At 37.1% G+C, this 24132-nt stretch overlaps 1 protein-coding gene across 1 annotated transcript in view; it reads left to right on the forward strand.

Moving 5' to 3' along the window:
• MTTP (microsomal triglyceride transfer protein) overlaps positions 1–24132 on the forward strand; it is a 64443-nt gene that overhangs the window by 10178 nt on the left and 30133 nt on the right. Inside the window, exons 2-7 of the mRNA XM_006893083.1 lie at positions 8040–8227; positions 8846–8989; positions 19282–19389; positions 20415–20531; positions 20979–21118; positions 22956–23106. Coding sequence (XP_006893145.1) covers positions 8040–8227; positions 8846–8989; positions 19282–19389; positions 20415–20531; positions 20979–21118; positions 22956–23106 — 848 coding nt within the window. The remainder of the gene's footprint in view (positions 1–8039; positions 8228–8845; positions 8990–19281; positions 19390–20414; positions 20532–20978; positions 21119–22955; positions 23107–24132) is intronic.

The raw sequence follows: 24132 nt of genomic DNA on the forward strand, positions 1-24132 counted from the left end.
TTCAGGTCCTCTTCAGTTTCAGCAAGCAGGGTTGTGTCATCCGCATAACGCAGATTGTTGATAAATCGTCCACCAATCTTGACCCCATATTTCTCCTCATAGAGCCCAGCCTCCCGGATAATCTGTTCTGCATATAGGTTGAAAAGGTATGGAGATATGATGCATCCCTGGCATACGCCCTTCCCAATTTTGAACCATGCGGTGTTCCTTTGCTCTGTTATGGAAGCAGAATTCTTTGTTCTTTTAACTAGGAAAGTAAAAATAGGAGAAAAAGGAACAACATAATTGTTTGAAAGCTTTTAGAATTTTAGAAACGTTTTCTTCTCACATTATTTTTTCTTCTAAGAATTCTTGCTCTTATTTGAAATTCCACACCAGCTAACTGTAATAGTCAAAATCTAGTCTCAGGTGTAATACTCTGGAATGACTTTGTTGTTGTTGTTGTTAGGTGCCATCGAGTCAAATGCAACTCATAACAACTCTATAGGCAACAGATCTAAATCCTACGTTATCCTATGACATCCTCATCATCTCTGACACACTTGAATCCATTGCTGCAGTTACCTTGTCAATCCAACTCATTGGAGGGTCTTCCTCTTTTTAACTGATCCTCCACCCTTCCAAGTATGCCATCCTTTTCCAAGAAATATCCTTTCCTAGCAACATGCCTATAGTATGAGAGATGACGCTTTGCCATCCTTGACTCTAAAGAGCACTCTGGCTACACCTTTTCCAAGACATAACTGTTTGGATTTTTGGCAGTCCATGGGATTTTCTATACTCTTCTTTAGCATAATGTATAAGCTCAGAATCAATTTATTCTTGCCTTTAAGCTAAATGTTGATCTTGTGTGCTGCTCAGTTGGAATAAACTCAAGACCTTTCAGCGCCCATCCTTCTGTGGACCAGCTGGTAGTTTCAAACATTGTGCCCTTGGGATTGCAGCACAACTCTTTACATTAGGTTGTCACAGCTTCAATGGGCACTCAAAAGTACAGATAAGACTATCAAGGGCAGTGAGTTAATAATGGTGGAATAGTTCAGTAAAAGCTGTTAAAGGTAGCATAAGGTCAAGAATGTATCTGAATTTTATATGTAGAAATTGTTGAGGCTTTGTTATGTACTTTTCACACAGACTTTCTAAAAAGTTTTGATGAAAAAATTGGAATATACCTTATGTAATCCATAAAACTTAAATTTCAGTAACATTAAAGACTAATTTCATATCTTGACTACTGATAGGTTATTAATCTAATCCAGTCAACTATTCTCAGCTCTCTGGATTAATAATGCTAACCTTTCAAGACTGTTACGAGAATTAGATAAAACAATACCTATTTTCTTTATGCCCTACCTATAATTTAAGAAGTGTAATAAAAATAAGATTTTCCTAGTGATATCTTCCCTGCCCAGATATCTAATGTTTGGACTAGTAGCACAGTCCTCAGTTAAAAGGTAAAAAAAAAAAAGTGGAGATAAAGGGAGGCTGAAGAGATTCACAGACTTCACCTTTGAGGTGTTTCGTCAGACTTCTGCTTTTCATAAGGCATACTTCAGGATCTTCCTGATTTGTTGCCTAGACACAGTCTATTTTTAAGTGAACAAACAGACTTGGATACATGTATGTCTCTCTCCAAGTTCTTCTTATCCCTTTAAGACTCTTGTTCCCCTTTATCACTTAACACCACCACTCAAAACTCTCTGGTGGTTTCCCATTTCACTTAAATGCCAAGTTTATAATAAGTGCCTCCGACTTCTTGTGGCTGGTATTCACCTATTTGATATCATCACCCTACTTCCATGTCTCTCATTTGCTCTATTGTGGTCACTTTGGTCACCTTGTGCTCCATTACAATCCTGTGTGTATCTACCTCAAGGCCTTCTTACTTGTTCTTCCCTTTTCCATAATAAATCTTGTTTTGGCCAAATACCCTACTGTTGTTGTTGTTTTCTGCCATTGAGTCAGAACTGACTCATAGTAGACCTTCTGGAAGATTTTTAGAGGCTGTAAATCATGAGAATAAATTGTCCATCTTTCTCCTCTAAAGTGGCTGGTGGTTTATAACTGTTTGCCTTTAGGTTGTCAGTGCAACTTCTAACCACTAAGCCATCAAAGCTCCCTAACTACTCTATTGACTAGACGACTAAAGCCTTTCTTAGAATGTCACCATCTATTAGAAGCCTTTCTTTCAGCATTCACACATTTCTTCCTTGTTTCATTGTTTCCTCATTACCATTTGTAACATACTATATTGTTTACTTTTTTTTTTTTAATTGATCATCTCTCTCATTTGGGTGCAAATTCAGTGAGAATAGAGGTTTTGTATGCTTGTTAACGGACATATTTCCGGGGGTGGGGGGAATGACAGCATATACTACCTGGTAGGAGTTCAGTACATCCTTGCTGAAGGAATGAATGAATTCCTAGGTAACCAAAATAGGAAAGTAGTCAATCTAAAGTTTTAGAGCAGTATAGGACAGTAGGGAGCTCTGGTAGTTTAATCTACAGGAAGCTGCACAGCTAACCCTAAAACTGTGCTTCTCTGGCTGTTTGGCTCTACCAATGTTGCTCAGGAGAAAGACAGGTAATCTCCTCCGATGCATTATCCAGTGGAAGGTCCACTATGAATCAGTTCTGACTCAATGGCAATGGGTTTTGAGTTCAGTTATAGGACAATAAGAAGATGATCTCTAGAGCTTGGACTTAAACCCTGCGTCTACCACCAGTAATCTGGGTGACCTTGGCAAATGGCTTAATCTTTCTGTTCCTCTCAGTTTCTTCATCACTAAAAAGAGAATTATCATAGTGCCAATCAATAAAGTTTCTATGAGGATTAAGTGAGTTTAAAACATGTAAATAGAAGAGTTAACAATTACAAGACAATGTATTTTGACTGTTTTCTCCCTTCTGGGTCCTGTTTCTGTTGGAAAAGAGTGAAGGAAAAGAATTTTGTGTAGATTTTCTGGGATTTAAATATTTTTTTTTTAAACCTTTGGAAGGAGGGGGAAAGTTTTATGGTTATGTACTCTAGTTAACTCTCAATAGTGCAGGTTGTCTTCCTCCAATTCTAATGCTAGATTCTTCTTCTTAAAGTCTGGTTTCTCGAATAACTTGCTCAGCATAGGGATTGAATAGGTATGGAGAAAGGGTGTAGCCGTGAAGCACAATTTTCTTGATTTTAAAAGATGCCATGTTCTCTTGCTTTGTTTGAAGGATAGCGTCTTGATAGGATTGGGTTTCAAATGAGTACAAGAAAGCGATCTGGGATCCCCATTCCTCTCAATGTTAGCCATAATTTGTTATGATCAGCAATCAAGTGCCTTTTACATAGTCAATAAAACCCCCATGGACATCTTTCTCATATTCTCAGTTTTCTGCCAAGATCCATCTGACATCAGCAATTATATTCTTGGTGTCATAGCCTCTTCTAAACTCAGTTTGAGTTTTGACAGTTCTCTGTCAATTTTCATTGTTTTATACTTTTCAACAATACTTGTGTATGATAACAATTATATTATCTAATAAATTCGACATTCTTTTGGAAGACTTTTTGGGGGGATGGGAATAACATGGATCTCTTCCAGTTAGTTAGCCAGCTAGCTGTCTTGCAAATTTCTTGGCACAGAGTGATGGAGTACATCCAGGGCTGCCCGTGTTGTTGAAACATGTCATTTTGAATCCCATCAATTCCTGGTTTCTTGTCTTTTGCCAATGACTTCAGGACAACTTGAACTTCTTCCTTCATTACCATTAGTTCTTGATCATAAGCTACTTCCTAAAATAAATCCACTTCCATCCACAGTCTTTGATACAGGTACTCTGTATCACTTCCCTGTTTTAATGCTTCCTGGATCACTCAAGATTTTGCCCATATTTCTTATAAGCAGTTCTTTACCTCATCTATTTGATTGTACTGTTCATTATTTATCACCCTCTTTCTTAGTTTCTCCCCAGCCTACACGTCAATCCTGTTTTATAACAGTGACATTATACAGTATTTGTCATTTTGTGACTGATATATTTCACTCAGCATACTGTCCACCAAGGTCAATCATTTTGTTTAATATTTTATGAGTTCCTTGTTTTTCAGTGTTATATAGTATTCCATTGTGTGAATATACCACAGCTTCTCCATTCATTTGTTGGTAGGCACTTGGATTGCTTCCATTTCTTTGCTATTGTGAGCAACAGAGCAATAAACATGGGTGTGCATATATCTATTTGGATGGAAGTTCTGTTTTCTTTAGATTATATTCCCAGTAGGGTAATTGCTGGGTCAAATGCTGTTTCTATTTCCAGCTTTTTGAGGAAGTGCCATACTGCCTTCCAGAATGGTTGCACCATTTTACACTCCCACCAACACTGAATAAGGGTTGCAATTTCTCCACAACCTCGCCAGCATTTGTTTTTTAGATATCATTTTCATGACAACAGTCCAGAATAAGAGTTGCAAAGAGAACTGGGGGAAGTGGGTGTGGAGCAGAGGAAGGAAATTGTGCAATGACAGATTCTTTTTAAGGAGAAAAGTAAAGTGGGAGTGGGGAGTAGGGAGGAAAATGTTCAGCAATGAATGAATGGAAATCCAGGTTTTCAGTAAACTTTTGTTAAACTATCAATAAAAAAAAATTGAAAAAATAAAAAAGAAAGGAAACTAACCAGATTGTAAAGGGACTGTGATGAGATATAGCCTGACACAGACAGATGAAATCAGAGCCAGAGCCCTTGAGACAGAGAGAGGGCTGAAGGCCTTAAGATTGTGCAAAGGCCAGAGCCCTTGACACGGAGCCAGACTTAGAGGTTTTGCTTTTGCTGGATGATTGAAGGAAGACCTAACTTGAAATGGCTATGAAATAAAACTTGCTAAATGATTGGAAAAAAACCCAAAGATTTTGCCGATAGCATCCTTTAGCATTGTAACTTGAGGCTTGAATTTGTTTTTCAATTCTTTCAGATTGAAAAAATCTAAATTCTTCCATTTTTATTTTCCAACTCTAGCTCTTTGCACATTTCATTATGCTATTTTCTTTGTCTCCTAAAGATACCCTTTGAAATCTTCTGTTCATCTCTTACTTTTTCGAAAGTTATTTCCCTTTTGTTTTGGCTTCTGATGTTCTAGTGAAATTTTAATTATCTTTGGAAAGGTAGAGAGTCAATAAAAAGGAAAAAGAACCTCAACAAGATAGATTGGCACAATGTGCAATATACTCGAGTATGTTAGGGATGATGAGGATGGCACAGGATAGGAAAGGTTCAGATTTATTGTTCAGAGGATCCTATGAGTCATAGTGGACTTGACATTGCTACTACAGTTAACCAGGAAATATAATCCTTTGATGTTGTCTTTGTTATTTGCCATTGAGTCACCTGCAACACAAAGTGATCCTACACACAATAGATCTGAACTCTGTGCTATCCTAGGCTAATCTCACTGTCTCCAATACACCTACCCTATAACCACAATTACTATATCAATCCATCTTCGCCAGGGCTTTCCTCTCTTGCGCTATCCCTCTACCCTTCAAAGGATGATGTCCTTCTCCAAGGACTGGTCATTCCTAGCAATGTGCCAAAAGTATGTGAGACAGAATTTCAAAAATCCTTACCTAAAAGGAGAATCTTAGTTTTACCCCTTCCAGGACAAACCTATTTTGTTCTCTTGGCAGTTCATGGAATATTCAGAATTCTTCTCCAGCACTACAAGTCAAAGGCATCCATTCTTCTTCTATTATCCTTATTTGTTGTCCAGCTCTCTGATGCATAGCAAGTAATTTCAAAGACCATGGCCTGGACCAGGGACACCTTAGTTTCTAGACTAGTATCAATGTTCTTTAGCACTCTGGAGAGGTCCTTGACAGCAGTTTTCCCAAAGCAATTTGTCTTTTGAATTCATGACTGCTGGTGTCAAGAATGTTGATTGTGGAACCTAACAAATGAAATGGTTAACAACTTCAGACTTTTCTCCATGTTTTATGGTGCTGCCAATAGGCCTGGTGGTGAGAATCTTTGTTTTCCTGATGTTGAGCTTTGATCCTTATTGAATACTGCAGTCCTTGATCTTCTGCAGCAGGTGAGCTTCAGGTCCCCCTCAGTTTCAAGGTTCTATCATCTGCATAACATAGGTTGTTGATGAGTCTTCCCCCCATCCTAATGCCACATTCCTCCTCATGAAGCCCAGCCTCCTGAATGATCTGTTCTGCTTATAGATTGAAAAGGTATGGAGACAGGATGCATCTCCTTTTCTGATTTTGAACAATGCAGTGTTTCCTTGCTCTGTTCTGATGACCGTTTCCTAGTTAAAGTATAGGTTTTGCATGAGTGCAATCAGGTGTTCTGGGATTCCTGTTCTTTGTAATGTTAGCCACACAATCAAATACCTTTGCCTAGTCAATGATGCAGACATTTCTCTGATACGCTTTACTTTCAGCCACGCTCCAACTGATATTGGCTATAATGTAATTAGTGCCACTGCTTCTTGTAAACTCATGTTGTATTTCTGGTACTTCTCTACCAATGTACTATTGCAGTCAATTTTGGATGCTCTTCAGGAGGATTTTGTTTGTGGTGGTGTTTGATAATTTCCACACTTGGTGGGATCCCCCTTTTTTTTAATCAAAATAAATGTGAATCTGTTATGAGTCAGTGGGCAGGTAGTCATTCTCCAGATTTCTTGGCACAACTTAATAAGCACAACTAGGGCTTCATCTGATTGTTGAAATATGTCAATTGGTAGTCCATCAATTCCTGGGGCTTTGTTTCTTGCCAATTCCTCCAGAGCAACTTGAACTTCCTCCTTCAGCACCATTGCCTTTTGATCATATGTTGTTTCATGAAGTTCTTCAGTGTCAGCCAATTGGGAAAAGCGTATGTGAAAATGGTTTTATACTATTTCTTGAAAATCACAGATAAGAAATCTAAAAAAAAAGTTTGTGTTATCATGAAATCAACTCTCAAGAAGACTTTATCTTCATTGTTTATGCTCTTTGAGATAAACTGAATTGTAGAGTGAATTACTTAATCCATACATCAATTTTATTTTCTCATAATAATGATTTGTGTATTATTTGGTATAAAATTACCCACTGCCTGATTTCAGCCTATGCTAAGATTTTCTGCCTAAAAACCACCCTTCTATCCATGGACAACTAATTTAAATTTACATATATCTAAAATGAAAATTATCTTTGTAATAAAAAATGTGTACATAAGTTTATAAAGTAAGTTACATAGGATGAACAATGTTTAACCAAATTAAGCAAGGGGATTAACCTTCTAACTCTTGAAATTATTTTAGCATTGCTATTTTTATATTTATATACTTTACAAAGGGAAATATTAATCTTATAAAGCAATCCTTGGCAGAATCACTACTTTTAATCATGATCACATAAAAGAATCAACAGAGAGGAACATCATGCTTTGGAAAGTGGAGGGACAGCAAAGGAGAGGAAGACCGTCAGTCAGGTGAATTGACACAGTGACTGCAGTAAAGGGCTTGAGTGTGCCAGAGATTTTGAGACTGTCACAGGATAGAACAGGGGTTCTGACTTGTTGCTCATTGGGCCTCTATGAGTCATGCTCAACTCAACGCACCTAACAACAATACAGCTACCTTTGGGAAACATTTTCATAGATAATTTATTAGGAATCAAAACCAGAGTTTTCTGGAATAAAGAAAAAATTCATTTTCAAGTCAGTGATTTTAGCAAATGTGGAAGTTGAGCCAGAGCCTAATTCTTTCATTCAGCAAAATATTTACTAAACCTCCACTGGGTTGGTTGCTTAGTGATAAGGATTTGAGCTGCCAATATAAAAGCACATGTTTCAAATCCACCAGTTGCTCAGTGGGAGAAAGATGGGCAATCTCCTCCTGTGCAGTTTATTGCCTCTGAAAACTTGCTGGAGGGTCAAGTGTCAGTCAATTCTGACTGAACAGTGCATAACAACAGCAATAGTGATAGAGAATAAGGATACCTTGTTCTCTTACTATAGAATAAGCAAGATACCTTAAAACGGAAATTTTAATTACTGTCTTTCTACAGGTCATACAACTGGCCTTTCATTGAATAATGACCGACTGTACAAACTCACATATACCACTGAAGTGTCTCTTGATCGAGGCAAAGGGAAACCCCAAGACACTGTAGGATACCGAATTTCATCCAATGTAGATGTGGCTTTACTTTGGAGGAATCCCGATGGTGATGACGATCAACTAATCAAAATCACGGTAGGCATTTTCCATAAGGAAGGTGCAAGGATTCATTATCAGCAAAATCTTTGTGAAGTTTGTCATTTGATATCACTTTTGTGCTCCTGGCTGTATGGTTATTTGGTTTGTTATCGCTCATGGTAATAAGTGCTTTTATAATATTTTTTGTTGTTTTGTTAGTCAATTGGTTTAATCTTTATAGAAGGCAAGAGAAAAAATATTGGAAGTTTATGTTCAGTTCTATCTATTGTTTAAAAAGAAGCATTTTATTATAACCCACTCAAAATGTCCTATTTTATATGAAAAACAACTGGGGCAACTTTAACTGAAAGAAGAAAAACAAATTGGGGAAGTACACGAATTCACAGTATTTATTTTAAGCTCAAAGTCAGATTTTCTTAAGAATGAATACCTTTATTCAAGTCAAATATCTAAATTTTAAAAGTAATCAAATATTTTAAATTATTGGTTATATCTTTTGAATCATAAGTGGAAAAGACCAAAATTTGTGACTACATTCCATCTATTCCTTTACCAATTTATTATCTTAGAGATCACTATAGAAACAGACATGGAACGTCCCCCCTCCTCCCAGACATGGAATAATCAACTTTCTTTTTAAATTTCTTTTTCCAGATAAATGATGTGAATGTAGAAAATGTCAATCAACAAAGAGGAGACAAGAGTATTTTTAAAGGGAAAAGTGTACCCAAAATCATAGGAAAGGAAAATTTAGAAGCTCTGCAAAGACCGGTGCTTCTTCATTTAATCCATGGGAAGGTAAATGTGGTTTTTGAGTTTCTGAATTTTTTTTCTTCAACTTCAAATTTTTCTTTCTTCCAGTAGATCTTAATTTTTTAGTTAATATTAGTTTGCAAACAAAATTCATTACATTGTGTTTAGGTTATATACATTGTGTTTCACACATCTCTCTATTCACATTGTCTTTCATATGATCATTCCCATACATTGTGTTTTAGAATAGCAACCACCAGTACTCCGTCTTTTCAGATCCCCACTGGATTTTTCTTAATTCCTCCGCCCCCTCCCTCTCTCCACCAAACTTTGTGACACATGACTTCTCTCTCTCTCTCTTCCAGTCCTCCTTCCTCTTCCCGCTTTAGACTTATGTCCATAGGGTCATTATGCATCACAGGCGATGCAATGGCATACTATGACAGATTTGCAAGCAGGAGTGGCATCCACTTCCTAAATAACATGCCTCTGGAAACTCTATGAACTTTGATAAATGTTGATAGTTGTAGAGTGGCTTCAGGCCTTTTATTCATAGGGTCACTATAAGTCATACTCAACTCGAAGGCAATCCAACAACAATAACAACAATAACAACAATAACAACAACACATCTTGCTGGTAAGCCTGCTATTTTTCCAATAATGGTCTTGGGCAGTATTTGTCCTTTTGAGATTTAAATGGTTCATTCAACCCAAAGATGTTATCCAAAATACTTAACCCTTTCCAGACCTCTATTTTTTTGAGGAAGTAATTGTCTAATTATTTTTATACTAAATAGATTTTTTAAGAATTAATAAACAGAAGTTAGAAATTAAATATTCTCAAAATAAACAAACACACTTCATTCCCTTAACATTTTCTAACTGTTTTTATTTTTTTTTTCTAACTATTTTTGTTTCGTACTTTTTTTTATTGGTTTGCTTACAAAGTTCGTATACATTGTGTTTCACACTATTCCTCTTTCATATTGTGTTTCATACAGTCATTCTCATGCATTATGTTTTATAAAATTAATCACCAGTGGACATTCCCGTTTCTTTCTCTCGTCTTCCTCCCCTCACCAAGCTTTGCAACCCTGTGTATCTGTTTTTAGGAAAAATTTTGTAGCAAATTTAATTATTTATTTACATCATTAAAGGGGCATTCTGTAATTGTTGTTATGTGACATCGAGTCACTTGCAACTCATAGCGATCCTATGTACAAGAGCCCTAAAAGTCGCTCTATCCTCTGCCAACCTCGCCATCATAAACACATTCATTCCCACCAATCCACTCACAGAATAGATCCATCTCATCAAGGGTCTTCCTCTCCTGCACCGTCCCTCCACTCTCCCAAACATGATGTCCCTCTCCAAGGACCAGTCTCTTCTTGCAACATGCCCAAACTATGTCAGATGAAGCTTCAGAATCCTTGACTCCAAGGAGCATTCTGGCTTTACCCTCTCCAGGACAAACCTGTTTTTTCTCCTAGCAGTCCATGGTATACTCAACACTCTTCTCCAGCACCACAGCTCAAAGGCATCAATTCTCTATCATCCCTATTCACTGTCCAATTATCTGATGCATAGCACGTAATTGCGAAGACTATAGCCTGGATCAGGCACACCTTAGTCTCCAGTCTGATGTTGTTGCTTCAGTACTCTTGAGAGGTCCCTCACTGCTGACTTTCCCAATGCAATGTGTCTCCTCATTTCCTGGCTCCTGTTACCAAGAGTGTTGACTGTGGAACCAAGTAAACGAAAACTGTTAACTATCTCAATCTCTTCACCATCCATACTGATTCTGCCAGTTGGTCCAGTGGTGAGAATCTTTGTTTTCTTGATGTTGAGCTTCAATCCATATTGGAGGCTGCAGTCCTTGACTTCCTGCAGCAAGCGCTTCAGGTCCTTCTCAGTTTCAGCAAGCAGGGTTGTATCATCTGCATAACGCAGGTTGTTGATGATTCTTCCACCAATCCTGATATAAACTAGGAAATATTATTCAAATCATATAGTAGATTTTTATGGTATGAGTGCGTAAATTCAGGAAAGAAGACAAATGATGGAAATGAAAGAATGTAACTTTGATATGTGAAAAAATCTTGTCATGATAATTCCAGAATTTGACTAAAACACAAGGCTAAGGCCTTTGAAAGAGTGTGACATTCTAAAACATGATTGAATTTTTATAAAAATGTTCAGTAATTTTTAAAAGAATTACAAGGGTCAACTATGAGTCAGTTTTGGCTCTACAGTAAATTGTAACAACAATATGCCTTTAAAAAGCATTGTTTATATTAAAGTAATGAATGAGCACACTATTTTATCCATTTTGGAAATCTGCTCAGAAAATTCTTCAAGTGTACACTACTTTTGTTTTGATTCGATAAATGTAGATTCCACACATTTCCAATTGAAAAGCAATAGTGCTCAGGGAATTATTAGGTATTACATATTTGTTTAATGAAAATACAAATATTGTATTGATATAAACATAATGTATCAGTGAAGATAAAAATTCAACTTTAGGAACCACAGTGAATAAAAAAGATCTGTACATTTTTAAAGTTAAGCTTTTAGGTAAGACTTAAATATTAAAACAAATATATGAAGTATATAACTCAGACACCTCATCTATTTGCTAATCATGATCATGGTTATAAAACATTTTTATAAAGTTATTAAGAAGGGACTCACAAGAAAACTACTGTCATCAGGTCTCCCATAATCTGATATTTCATCAATTTCAGAATTACTTTCTCTTCTTTGCCACTTTTGAAAATACTATGCTTCAGGCTTTGTTCATAGGCTCTTTGTTTTATAGTTTCATGCCAATTCAGTCAGTTGGAAATCTCTACTTTAGAACTCTCTGAGTCCTTTGTAGTTCATTCATGGTCCTTATCCCTTTCTTTTGGTCCTTTGTTTTCATAGGTAGATTTGGTTTGGGTAGAGAAAGTTTCCATTCCTTTTTTTTTTTTTTTTTAAATTTTGTCTTAGCTCCATCTTTCACTCCTCCACGATCTTGCTGCCCATGAAACCCAGAATCTTGCCTTGCTTTGACTGACTCAGTATTCCACGTGGATTTCTCCAACTACTTAGCCTCATAGCTTAGCGGGCTTATTTATAGGACAATCTTCATGACAGTGAATTTCTTATACTCCTGATTTTCCTGCCATTTCCACTCAGGATAAGTTGCTTCTGGGCAGTTATTGTGTCTTTATACTTAGCATCTTGTTCACAGTGGAAATGTTCATAAAAATAAATGAACTAACCAGGTTACATGAGACTAAAATGAGTGGGACTTGGAGAAAAGTTTTGTTTCTTGTTTAATAATGGCCAAAACATACTTCACACTTAAATATGTGCCAGGCTGTGATAGAAAGCATGACATTAATTATCTCTTTTCTCTCAGTATAGTACTCAGAACCAGGCATTATTTTATCATCCTCTTATAATAAGGAAATTATGTTGTCATCCTCTTATGATAAGGAAATCAAAGTTGAGCAAAGTTAAGAAATTTACTCAGAATCACATAAGTAGCAAATGGTGGAGCTGAGATTTGAAACAGATGTTTGAATTTCAGTGATCATGCTTAAAACCTACATATGAGATTATCTTTTAACTGTAAATGGGACAATATTGGCCCTTTTGGTTATCCCTATAGCGTTTTCGTCCATTATTTGTTCACTTACTTTGCTCAGATACAATACATACAACTTTGTTAACACCATAAAATACTGTCATTTTCTCTTCTGGGCCTCCAGTGTAACAAGACACAGTGCCCATAAAATATTAATTGCATTTATAATCTTAATGACAACCAACCACTTTATGGCTCCTTGGGTAGCAGCTGAGTACAAAGTCTTTTGTTACGCATATAAAGGACACGGTGCCCTGACTGTTCAAAGGCTGAAATGAACTGCCACATCATTATGTATGTCAGTGACTCCAACATTTCAGTTCTGGAGCTGTGATGATTTACTGTGGCTGTGATTTTATAGGTTAAAGTACATTGTGATATCTTTAAACTATGTGATAAAGTACTTGAGGGGGAAAATATTACCCTGGAGAATAAGAAACCATGGAGAATTTTAGCCACACCACTGACAGAAAGAGCACCACTTAACTATAATTTCATTCTACTCTGAAAAATCACGAGAAGGCTTAGCTAGACTGCCAATGAGCAATTTTCTTGGTGTTTTCTCTCCTTAACCCAAATTTAGTTTTATACCCAGAAAAGTCTATGTTTTTCAAAGATGCTCATCAACATGTATTATTTTTCTCCTTCCAGAGGCCCCGTTTTGAGCTCCCATATTTGCATTATAAAAGAAAGCCCCTCAAAACACGGAGATGCATATTCATTACACATCTTTTTTCTTATGCCTTATCATTTTCCCAGCACAAGTTTTTGGGCATGACTCTTTGGTGTTATTGACAAATCAAAAGCCAGGTTTGGAACTGGACAGTTATCTGGTTAAGTTTATTGATAGTGGCAAGCAAAAGATGCCCCAAGCTATAGTGTGGATTCTTTTCTAGTCTGAAATGCTAATCCAATTAATTGGATAATTACCAGATTTCCAATTCTGATTTTCACTGTCTGCATTGATTAAATTAACCACCTGGCAGCTGAGCCTGCCTTTTGTTTTCTGGTTTTTTCTGAGTGTTGATTTGTTCCTGGAGTCTAGCAATGGGAGTCTGAATACACTGATTCTTTAAAGGAAGTATAACATTTTGAAACCCTTCTGATTTCCCATCTAGCTCACCTGTTTATTTTCTGATTTTCTATTTCCTAGCTACACTCTGTCTTAGGTGCATTTTGAAGATACATGCAATAGTGTAATTCCTGCTCATTTGAATAGGAAGCATGATTGATTTCTGTGTTGGGGATTTTTGGGGGGAGTTAGGAGAATTCCTTTTTGTTCAACTGTGTGCTGTTTGGTCAGTTGATGGAAATTTCCCCCTCTCATTCTTTTTGTTCTTTTTTTAAATGTGGGTTTATTTCATATTCGTTTATCTAGATTTCATTCATGTGCATTGTGCTTCACACATTTCTCCATTCATACTGTGTCATACAATCACTTATATATATTGTGTTCTATAAAATCAATCACCATTGATCTATGTCTACCATTACTCAACATTTTCAGATCCACAATGGACATTTTCTATTCCTTCACACACATATTCCCCTATTCACTCAGAGAACTCAGCTATCCTAGTGATTTTAGCTCTTTCCATTCTCTGTCCCCTTGATCCTCTTCCCTCTCACTTTTGGATTTTTATACACATCTTACTAGTTATCCTTCTTCTCATTTTACAATAATGGTATTTCTCCCATTCTTGAAAATTAGTGGAATCTATAGATAGAGGCATATTCCTCTTGGTAAAACATGATGTGCAATGCCTAGTGACTCAGTAGGGGAAGGAGCCCTTGAAATTGGAGCAACAGAGACACTGTTTCACCTTTCCCAAAGTCCTCTCATCTCCCTTTGCATGCTTTCTCTGAGTTAAAAGGCTTAGTTTGTAACCATGTTGTACTTACTTCAAGTCTCCGGAGGCACTGGGGGCTGTGAATTTAGATAAGATTCCTGTGTGCTCTCAGATGTTGAGAATTCATTTCAATACTGATGAAGTAATCAGCTTTATGGCCTGGGTATAAGAAAACTTACCCAGTTCCTGTTGTGAAATAATGAATTTTAGATTATTATTCTTATGGCCACGTGGATTGAACTACAAAGTTTTGACTTTCTTTTCTTCTCTTTTTTAATTGCAAGCCAACTCAGTTCCAAGACAGTTTTGAAATTTAGCTAACAGGAGATATACTCTGAATCTTATCTGTTAGCACTGAAGAAAAAAAAATATAAGCCCCAGAGGAGTTATTACCAAAAAGCCAAAAAGAAAAAGAAATCTATTCCAGAATAGAAATTCTGGAAATATATTCTTTTTTCTACTAGTTTATTTACAAAATTTGAATACGTTGTTTTAAAGAACCAATTCTTTCAATTACCCTCACCCCCTCACCGATCAAATGTACAGCCCCATGATTAATACACCCCTTCCCTGCACATCCTCATTCCTCTGCTTCTAACCTCTCCTACCATCTTGGATTCTTATGCTTATTCTACAATAATGGTTTTATACAATATTTGTCCTTGTGGGACTGATTTAGTTCACTCAACATAATGTTCTCCAGTCCCTCCCAAGTTAGGTAATAATTTACAAAATCATTGCTCTTGCCTGCTGCATAGTATTCCATTGTGTGACTGTACCATAATTTCTCAATCCATTCATTTGTGGTTGGACATTTGGGCCATTTCTATGTTCTTGCAATGGTGAATAATGCTGCTATCAACATTGATGTACAAATCTCAGTTTGTGCCTCAGTTCTCATTTTCTCTGGGTATATTCCAAGTATGGAGATAGGATGCATCCCTGGCATATGACCTTCCCAATTTTGAACCATGCAGTGTTCTCTTGCTCTGTTTTGACGACTGCCTCCTGGTCCAAGTATAGGTTTCACATTAGCATGATCAAGTGTTCTGTGATTCCCATTCTTCTCAGAGTCAGCCACAGTTTGTTATGAACATACTTTGGACATGTTGTAAGGAGAAACCAGTCCTTGGAGAAGGACATCATGCTTGGTAGGGTGGAGGGACAGCAGAGGAGGGGAAGGCCCTCTATGAGGTGGATTGATTCAGTGACTGGAGTAATTGGGATGGGAGTGTCAGAGACAGTGCGATTGGCACAGGACAGAGCAGAATTTAGGGCTGTTGTACATAGGGTTGCTATGAGTCGCAAGCGACTCGACGGCACATAACAACAACATATTCCAAGTAGTGGAAATTTATTCTTGACTATCAAAAATGCTTAGATCAAATGAAGGGAGGAAATGAACAGTTTCCCTTTTGTGTCATTGTTTTGTTTTGTTGTTCAGCCTTAAAGGGAGGAAAAGGGGTCTAACACCATTTTGTTAGGGACCAAGATCCAGTTGAGAATACTTGATCTTATGTGTACATAAGAAACTGGTTTTCCTGAAATTTTAGGTAAAATTTTCTAAGTAGGTCAGACTTCTTTTGTAGGCTGGAAGTGGGGATAGGAATGGTTCTATTTTTCCCATATAATGCTTCAGTATAGACTGAGGCTCAATGTCAAGAAGACAAAGATTCTCACCACTGGACCAATTGGTAGCATCAGGATGGATGGCAAAGAGTTTGAGATTGTTCACAGCTTCAGTTTGCTCAGCTCCACAGTCAACACTCTTGGCACCAGCAGCCAGGAAATCATAAAACATATCACGATGGGAAAGTCTGCTGTTAGGGACCTCTCTAAAGTACTCAAGAGCAACGGTGTCTCTCTGGAGACTAAGGTGTGCCTGATACAGGCCATGGTCTTTGCAATCACTTGTTATGCATCAGAGAGTTGGACAATGACTAGGGAGGATAGAAGGAGAATTGACGCCTTTGAGCTGTGGTGCTGGAGAAGAGTATTGAATGTACCATGGACTGCCAAGAAAACAAACAGATTCATCCTAGAGAGGGTTAAACCAGGCTACTCCTTGGAGACAAGGATTCTGGGGCTTCATCTGACATACTTTGGACATGTTGTAAGGAAAGACAGGTCTTTGGAGAGGGACATCATGCTGGGTAGAGTAGAGGGACAGCGCAGGAGGGGAAGACCCTCTATGATGTGGATTGATTCAGTGACGGGGGTAATCAGGATGGGTGTGTCAGAGGCAATGCGATTGGCACAGGATAGAGGAGGGTTTAGGACTGTTGTACACAGGGTTGCTCTGAGTCGCAAACGACTCGATGGCACATAACAACAACAACAACAAATGCCACCCCACCTCTTGCTTTGAAAAATATTTTAAAACTTATACCAAGGAGCCTGTGTCATTGACATGAATGCATTGAGACCATGTGAGTCAAATCAAGTGGCCAAAATATAAACTTCTCATAGCCTGAAAGGAGTTCCTGGGTGGGACAAATAGTTAACTTGCTAGGCTACAACCTGAAAGTTTGGAGGGTGAATCCAACCCAGAGATGCCTCAGAAGAAAGGTCTGGTGAACCCCTGGAAAATTACTCATTGCAAATTCTACAGAACAAAATTCTACTCTGGCGCATCTGGGGTCACCATGACTCAAAATTGACTCAATGGCAACTCAGAGTAGTCACCATAGTTCTTCAAATAGCATACCACCAAACATTTTGACAAAAAAAAGTGACACCGTAATTACCAAAGGAAAGAAGACTCAGTTTGCAAAATGGAACATAAAAAGATTCAGGCTGAGGTCTGAGGTATTGCCAGTGATTTGTTTGAGAATATGATACCATAGATTTTCAGACACTGAAGTCACTATTCCAGTTCTCTTTTAACCGGGACCAAGGCTATTGCAACATTTATAGTTTCGTCTAGTGCAATGACTAAAATGGCTTGCCAATTAAGGTAAATACGTCACCAGGCACAGTGTACAGAGAAAGTAAAAAAGCAGAAATTTGAGGCAGTAATCTGGAGAAATCAGATGAAATATTTCCTGTTTTTGAGATATGACATTTTATGCAAGCCGAATTATTCAGATTGGTATTAAATGAGCCCACTGGACAATTACTGGGCTTTTTGCTTTACTTTGAGACAAGTCAGGGATGGTTTTAAAGGGAAATAGCAAGACAGGATATTCCTGGTTGAAATGCTCAGCTATAAATATCATAGACCTTGGGAATTTTTATAGGAAAATTTTACATGGAAGATAGCAATCTATGCCCTATTTCTGTACTGTGTGATAAATTTGGAGTTAATACAAAGAGAAAGTCAGCATGCTGCGTTCCAGAAAATTTACTTTGTATTTTTGTCCTAAGCATGAGCTAAGTTAACAAAATGGTTATAAGACTCCATTATTATCCCAGTGTCTATCAATATCAAGGATGGGGAGGCAAAGATAAGCTGCTTGCATTCCAACTGCTACTAAATCAGCCATTCTTCCTATTTTGACTTCTATTCCTTGATTTTGAAAAGTTTCAGGGCCAGAAGCAGGAGGAGATAGCAGTCTCAACCTCAAGTCTTTCCACCTTTTGTATTCTTAGATCAATATGACCAGATCAATATAACCTAGATCAATATGACTGCTCCTGCAGTCCTCAGGCAAGTGTTACTTTCTTGATATGTGGTCATAACTGGCTCTTTATGGCTGTTCCATACTGTACGCTTCAACACTGGTGGTTGCTAGTCATTTCTAAGAACTTTATCTTTTTTCCTTATCAAACTCTTATTATATTTAGCCTTTCCATTTATCCTTATTAATCCATGTCCATTATCTATTTATTCCCCCTCTCCCATCCCTGGTAACCATTCAAGAATATTTCTTTCTGTTTATAAACTTTTGTTGTTGTTGTTATGTGTCATCAAGCCACCTACAACTTTAACATTTTATAATACCAGATTTATACAATATTTGTTCTGTTGTGACCAATTTATTTCACTCAGTTTAATGTCTCCTAGGTTCATTTTTTATTCTGTGTTTTGTAAATTCCTTATTACTCTTTCAGAGTATTCCATTGGAAATATGTTCATAGTATTACATATCATGTTTTTTTTTATTCATTCATCTGTTGACTTGAGATGTTTCCATCTCTTTGATATTGTAAATAATCTACAATGGACATGTCTGTGCATTTTATGTTCATGTTGTAGTTTTTATGTCATTAGGATATATACCTAGTAGTGGGATTGACAGCATAGATGGTAGTTCTATTTCTAGCTTTTTAAGGAAGTATAAAAAATGTGTTTTTGCTGTTATTTTAAACTTTGAGTTGTTTTTGCTTAGAGTAAGATTACAGATGGCCATGTCCACTGATTCTAGAGGAATTGTCCCCGTTTCCCTTTTTGTTGTCACAGAAATCCCAATTTGTCTTTGTGTTCTCTTTCCTTCCCGGTCATGTATGAATCACGTTGTTGTCATTGTTAGGTGCCATACAATCAAGTATGACTCAGAGACTCTGAGAAAGCAGATTTAAACCTCGTCTTATCCTGTGCCATCTTCACAATCACTAACATACTTGAGACCATTGCTATAGTCACTATGTGACTTTATCTGTTTAAGGGTCTTCCTCCATTGCTAGTCTCCCTAAATGTCATATTCTGAGGGAGTCTAGCCTCTTAGAAATTTACATAGCATCTTTTCCATCCCAGCATTGGAATAGCAGAACTCTTTTCTCCAAAATTAGTGGGATGAAAATATGACCTTTCCTACCTTTCATTTAACTCTGATAAATGTTAAATTAAGCTGATAAATATGCATTTTCCCCCTTGATATGTATTTGTTCTTTCCCCCCTTCTTTTAGGTCAAAGACTTCTACTCCTATCAGAGTGAACCAGTGGCCATAGAAAATCTCAAGAAAGGCCTGGCTAGTCTATTTCAGATGCAGTTAAGCTCTGGAACCAACAATGAGGTACTTACTATTCCAGCATCTTCTTTTACAAGTAGCCTGATATGTTACACAGGATACTACCAGAGCTTAGAGATGCAGAAAATCTTGGAATTTAGTATTATTCCAGTGTTTCTACTCATCACAATGCACCTCAATCCCGTGAGAAGCTTATTAAGAATACACACACACACACACACACACACACACACACACACGTTCCAGGGTTCTGATTCAGTTGATTACCAAGGACCTGTGTATCTGTATCTTGACAGTTACTTTAGATAATTTAGATTCATTGTCTGGGGAACTGCTAGTCTATATTTTCTAGGCAAGGCAACTGAGGTTAAACTAGTTAAACTAAAAATTGAATGGTTCATTCAATATCACACCTGTGGTCAAGGGCAGAGCTGGGTAGAACTTTCTTTCTGGGTCCAACTTTCTTAGCCTAAATTCATAAGTGGGTGAGAAAGTCTTTCCAGAGAAGCAGGCCAAGAAGATGTTGGTTAGCTTGTTAGAATAAAAGCTGGGTATGCGGGACTGGGCAAAGTTCTGAGAAGTTGAATGATTTCTGGACTGAGATATGTTTGCCTAAACTCAAATATTTGGCATGATTAATACTAAGTTTTATTACTTACACAATTTTCTCAGAACTTTTACCATGCTTATTTAGTCAAATGCACAGCCTAGGTTCCACATTGGAAGTCAATTTGTCTTGTCACATGATCACAACTATCACAATTTAATTTATCCAACCATTTTTTCCAGAGTAGAGAGAAGTAGGATATTTTCTTTTATGCTGGGATCAGTAAGAAAGTGCTGGTGAAATTTGAATAAAGAGAAGGGGGAAGTATCTTTATGACACAGAAAAAAAATGAAATTTCTCATGTTTTGGGGTTTGTTTTTTTTAAATCTAGTTGGCCTATGGGGGTGGGATGGGGGAAGGCTGTCCCAGTGAGTGGTATTCCCAATTTTAAAGCCACTTCTCATAAGAATACAAATGGTCCTTGGAAGAATCCTAAACATTATGTCTGCACTTCTCTTTTTAGGTAGATATCTCAGGGGATTGCAAAGTGACCTACCAAGCTCAACAAGACAAAGTGACCAAAATCAAGGCCTTGGACTCATGTAAAATAGCAAGACCAGGGTTTACTACCCAAAACCAGGTATTAACAATATCACATTCTTTAAGACGTTCTAAGTCTAGATTTCACAGAAAATTACTTAAAAGTATAGATGAATAATGTACTAGAATATACGTTAGGAGCTCATAATTCATTCATAGTTTCCCAACTGCAACTCTAATCTAATTATGTTGGAGATATAGAGGAGAATTTGAGAGGGGAGCTATTTTGAAAATTAAAAACTTGTTATTTACCTTACTTTTTTTTTTTAATTATTACTACTTTTGTGTGTACCGTCAAATCGAATCTGACTGGCACAGGTGGAGATTGTCCCTCCTTCTCCAGCAGAGCATCTAGGGAATTGAACCGCACACCTCTGGGATTGCAGTGCAGCTTCCTGCCACTAGGCCACCAGAGCTCCCTATTTACCTTACTTTTTAAAAAATGATTATTTGTGACAAATAACTGTTTCTTTACTTTTGAATGTAGATCTTGGGTGTCAGTTTGAAAGCCTCATCTGTTACTACCTATAAGATAGAAGACAGCTTTGTGGTAGCCGTGACCGCAGAGGAGACACATGCTTTTGGGCTGAACTTCCTACGGACTGTTACTGGCAAAATAGTTTCAAAGTAAGAAAATGCTAACATTTTTTATTTTAGTTGCTGTTCTTTTCTATATCATCATACCCATCTGGGGAGTTACGGTGGTGTAGTCCACAGGGACTTGCACTGCTAACCCGTGGGCTTTGCCTCTCTGCTATTTTGAACCCACCAGCTGCCCCAAGGAAGGAAGGTAAGTGATCTCCTCCAGTGCGATCTGCACTCTTGGAAAATCAAGGCAAACTCAGCTGTGAGTCAGTTCTGCCTCAATAGATGAGTTGAGTTGACTTACCCATATGAGTACTTTCTCATTTTGATTATTTACTCCTTAAAAAGGATAAATATATTTTTAAACTCTTATTTTAACACAATTTACCATAAAACCTAACATGTAATAAACGCCTAATAACTTTTGAAAAAATATAAATTTGTTGAAAATCCATTGTTTACAGTTCTAATTTTAAAATGTGAAACAATGCATTTCAGTTTATATTTTAATTTCTCTGTCAAATGCTTCTCATGACAAAATTTAAAAAATAGCAATACTTATAGGATTCCTTTTTAATGAAACACCTACAAAATTCTATAGTAAAGAAACGTGATAGAAATGTTTAATATAATTTATAATATAAATATCCATGGCTGTTGTTTAAAATAAAATAAATTTTTACTTAAATCTTATCAGAATAAGAACTATAATTTTAAATGTAAGATTATATGCTATTTCCCAGTTTTAATTCAGAATTTGACAACCCTTAATACTATAGTTTTTCTTTTCTGCTTTAAAATGTTTCCTCTGAAATAGACATAATGATAAATGTGAATGGATGTAAAATCATGGGAGATTGCCCCTACTAAAATGTTTGAAGTTGTGTTGAAGGTTTCATGGAGCAAAATGTTATATTCTACCCTGTTATACCTGCATTGTTTTAATATCTTTTCAAAGAAACTATATATATATAGTCTTAATTACTTATTAGGTTTATACTTTTTTCCATTGTTGAATAACAAACCACCTCAAGTTTAATGGTATAACACAGTAAAAATGATTTTTCTATTCTCTTATAATTCTAGGATATAACTTGGCCCTGATACACATACTTGGCTTTGTGTCTATTATATAGTTGCAAGTTGTCACTGGCCAGAACTAAAATCATTCATCAGTTTTCTCCTCACCTATCTTGTGCGTGATGAGCTAGGAGAATTCAAATTATTGAAGTTCCTCACTCATTTCTCTTTTTCTTTATACGGCCTCTTGGCCTGGGAGTGTGAGGTAGCCAGACTTCTCACAGGTCAGCCCTATGGTACCAAAAGCATGTATCTGATAATATGCCAGAGGAAAGCTGTATTATCTTTTATGACCCAGTCACATAAAGTCATGTCCATCAGTCAGGGCAATCACGAAGCCCTGCCTAGGTTCAAGGACAAAGATATGGATCCTACCTATTGATGGGAGAGTGAGAAGGTGAAGAGAACATATGGAACATGTTGTTGAGAGTATTTTTTTTAAAAGAACATTTCTTGAATGTCTTAGTTAATTAATGACCACGTGGTTGTGTTGAAAATACTGGTTTTAGAAAACAGAATTCAATTAGTAAGAGCTGACACCACATATCTTGTTCAGCATCCAGGCCAATTTTCTCCCCTGTATTTTCTTTTCATATATTTCAAACTATTTAGTTTTACTATTTTAAAATTTGAACATAATTATTGTGACAGAAAGACAGCATTGTGGATCTTGAGATATTTCAGTTTAGGAAGAAACGGCTTTGCTTGGATAAATTAGTATCATTTTTGCCAAAAGTACAGTATCTTATTTACTCAAAAGAATGGGGGTAAGATGAAATTTCTCTTCTGTTGTTTGCAGGCAGCACTTGGAGCTGAAGACAACTGAAGCAGGACCCAGACTGATACCTGGAAAGCAGGTCGGAGCAGCAATTAAGGCAGTGGATTCCAAGTACACAGCCATCCCCATTGTGGGGCAGAGCTTCCAAAGCGAATGTAAAGGATGCCCATCTGTAAGTGTGCGCAGCTGCATTGTGTGGAAAAATGTGTAAAAAACAGTGCTTACAAACTCTATTATGTCTGAGTCTCCAATGGGAGCTCCAGCTTCATGCTAGGAAGAAACTTTATAAAGAAATACTAGCCACTACTCAATTGACGTAGGGAGTTCTGGTGGTCTACGAGTAAGAAGATGCACTGTAAGAAGGCACATGGTTCAAATCCACCAGCTGTTCCCTGGAAGAAAGATAGATAATAATCTCCTCCGGTGCCTCTCAAAACCCACTGGAGGGTCTGCTATGACCCAGTTCCAATTCAATGGTATACAATAACAACTGAATTGAAGTATGAGTATTCTATGCAACCAAGATACAGAAAACACATTAATAATTAAAAAATATTACCACCTACTCATTATAGTAGCTCTGTCTCACATATTTTAGGCATAGTTCTAGTAGAGACTATTTCTTATAGAGAGACATCATGTTTGGAAAGGTAGAGTACTGGTGAAAGAGAGGACAATCCTCAACCAGATGAACTGACACAGTAAGTGCAGCAATGGGCTCAGATGTGTCAGAGATGTTGAGGATGGGACAGGATAGCTCAGGATTCAGATCTCTTATTCATAAGGACAGTAGGAATCAATCCTACTCCATGGCACCTAACAGCAACATCACAGTAGAGAGTTCTGGTGGCTTACTGGTAAGGAACTGCACTGCAGTTCCAAATCACCAGGTACTCTGTAGGACAAAGTTGAGAAATCTCTTTCCACACTAATTCACTGCTTCTGAAAACCCACTGAAAGATCAATTTTGGGTAAGTTATAGCTCAACAGTATACAATAACAACATCACAACTGAAATATACTACAATTTGTCTTTTTAAAAATAGTATCTAAAAGATATTTGGAATTAGCTGAAGTGCATGATGTCAAGAGCGTGCGTAGGGGTCTGAATCATGAAAGTTTTATCATTTGGTAGCAATGACTTGTATTGCGGGAGAAGGATATGCAATCTCTTCTCATGCTACTAACTGTCTCTGAA

The sequence above is a fragment of the Elephantulus edwardii genome, unplaced genomic scaffold (assembly GCF_000299155.1).
Source record: "Elephantulus edwardii isolate Elephantulus edwardi_28Jun2011 unplaced genomic scaffold, EleEdw1.0 scaffold00122, whole genome shotgun sequence".
Taxonomy (NCBI): domain Eukaryota; kingdom Metazoa; phylum Chordata; class Mammalia; order Macroscelidea; family Macroscelididae; genus Elephantulus; species Elephantulus edwardii.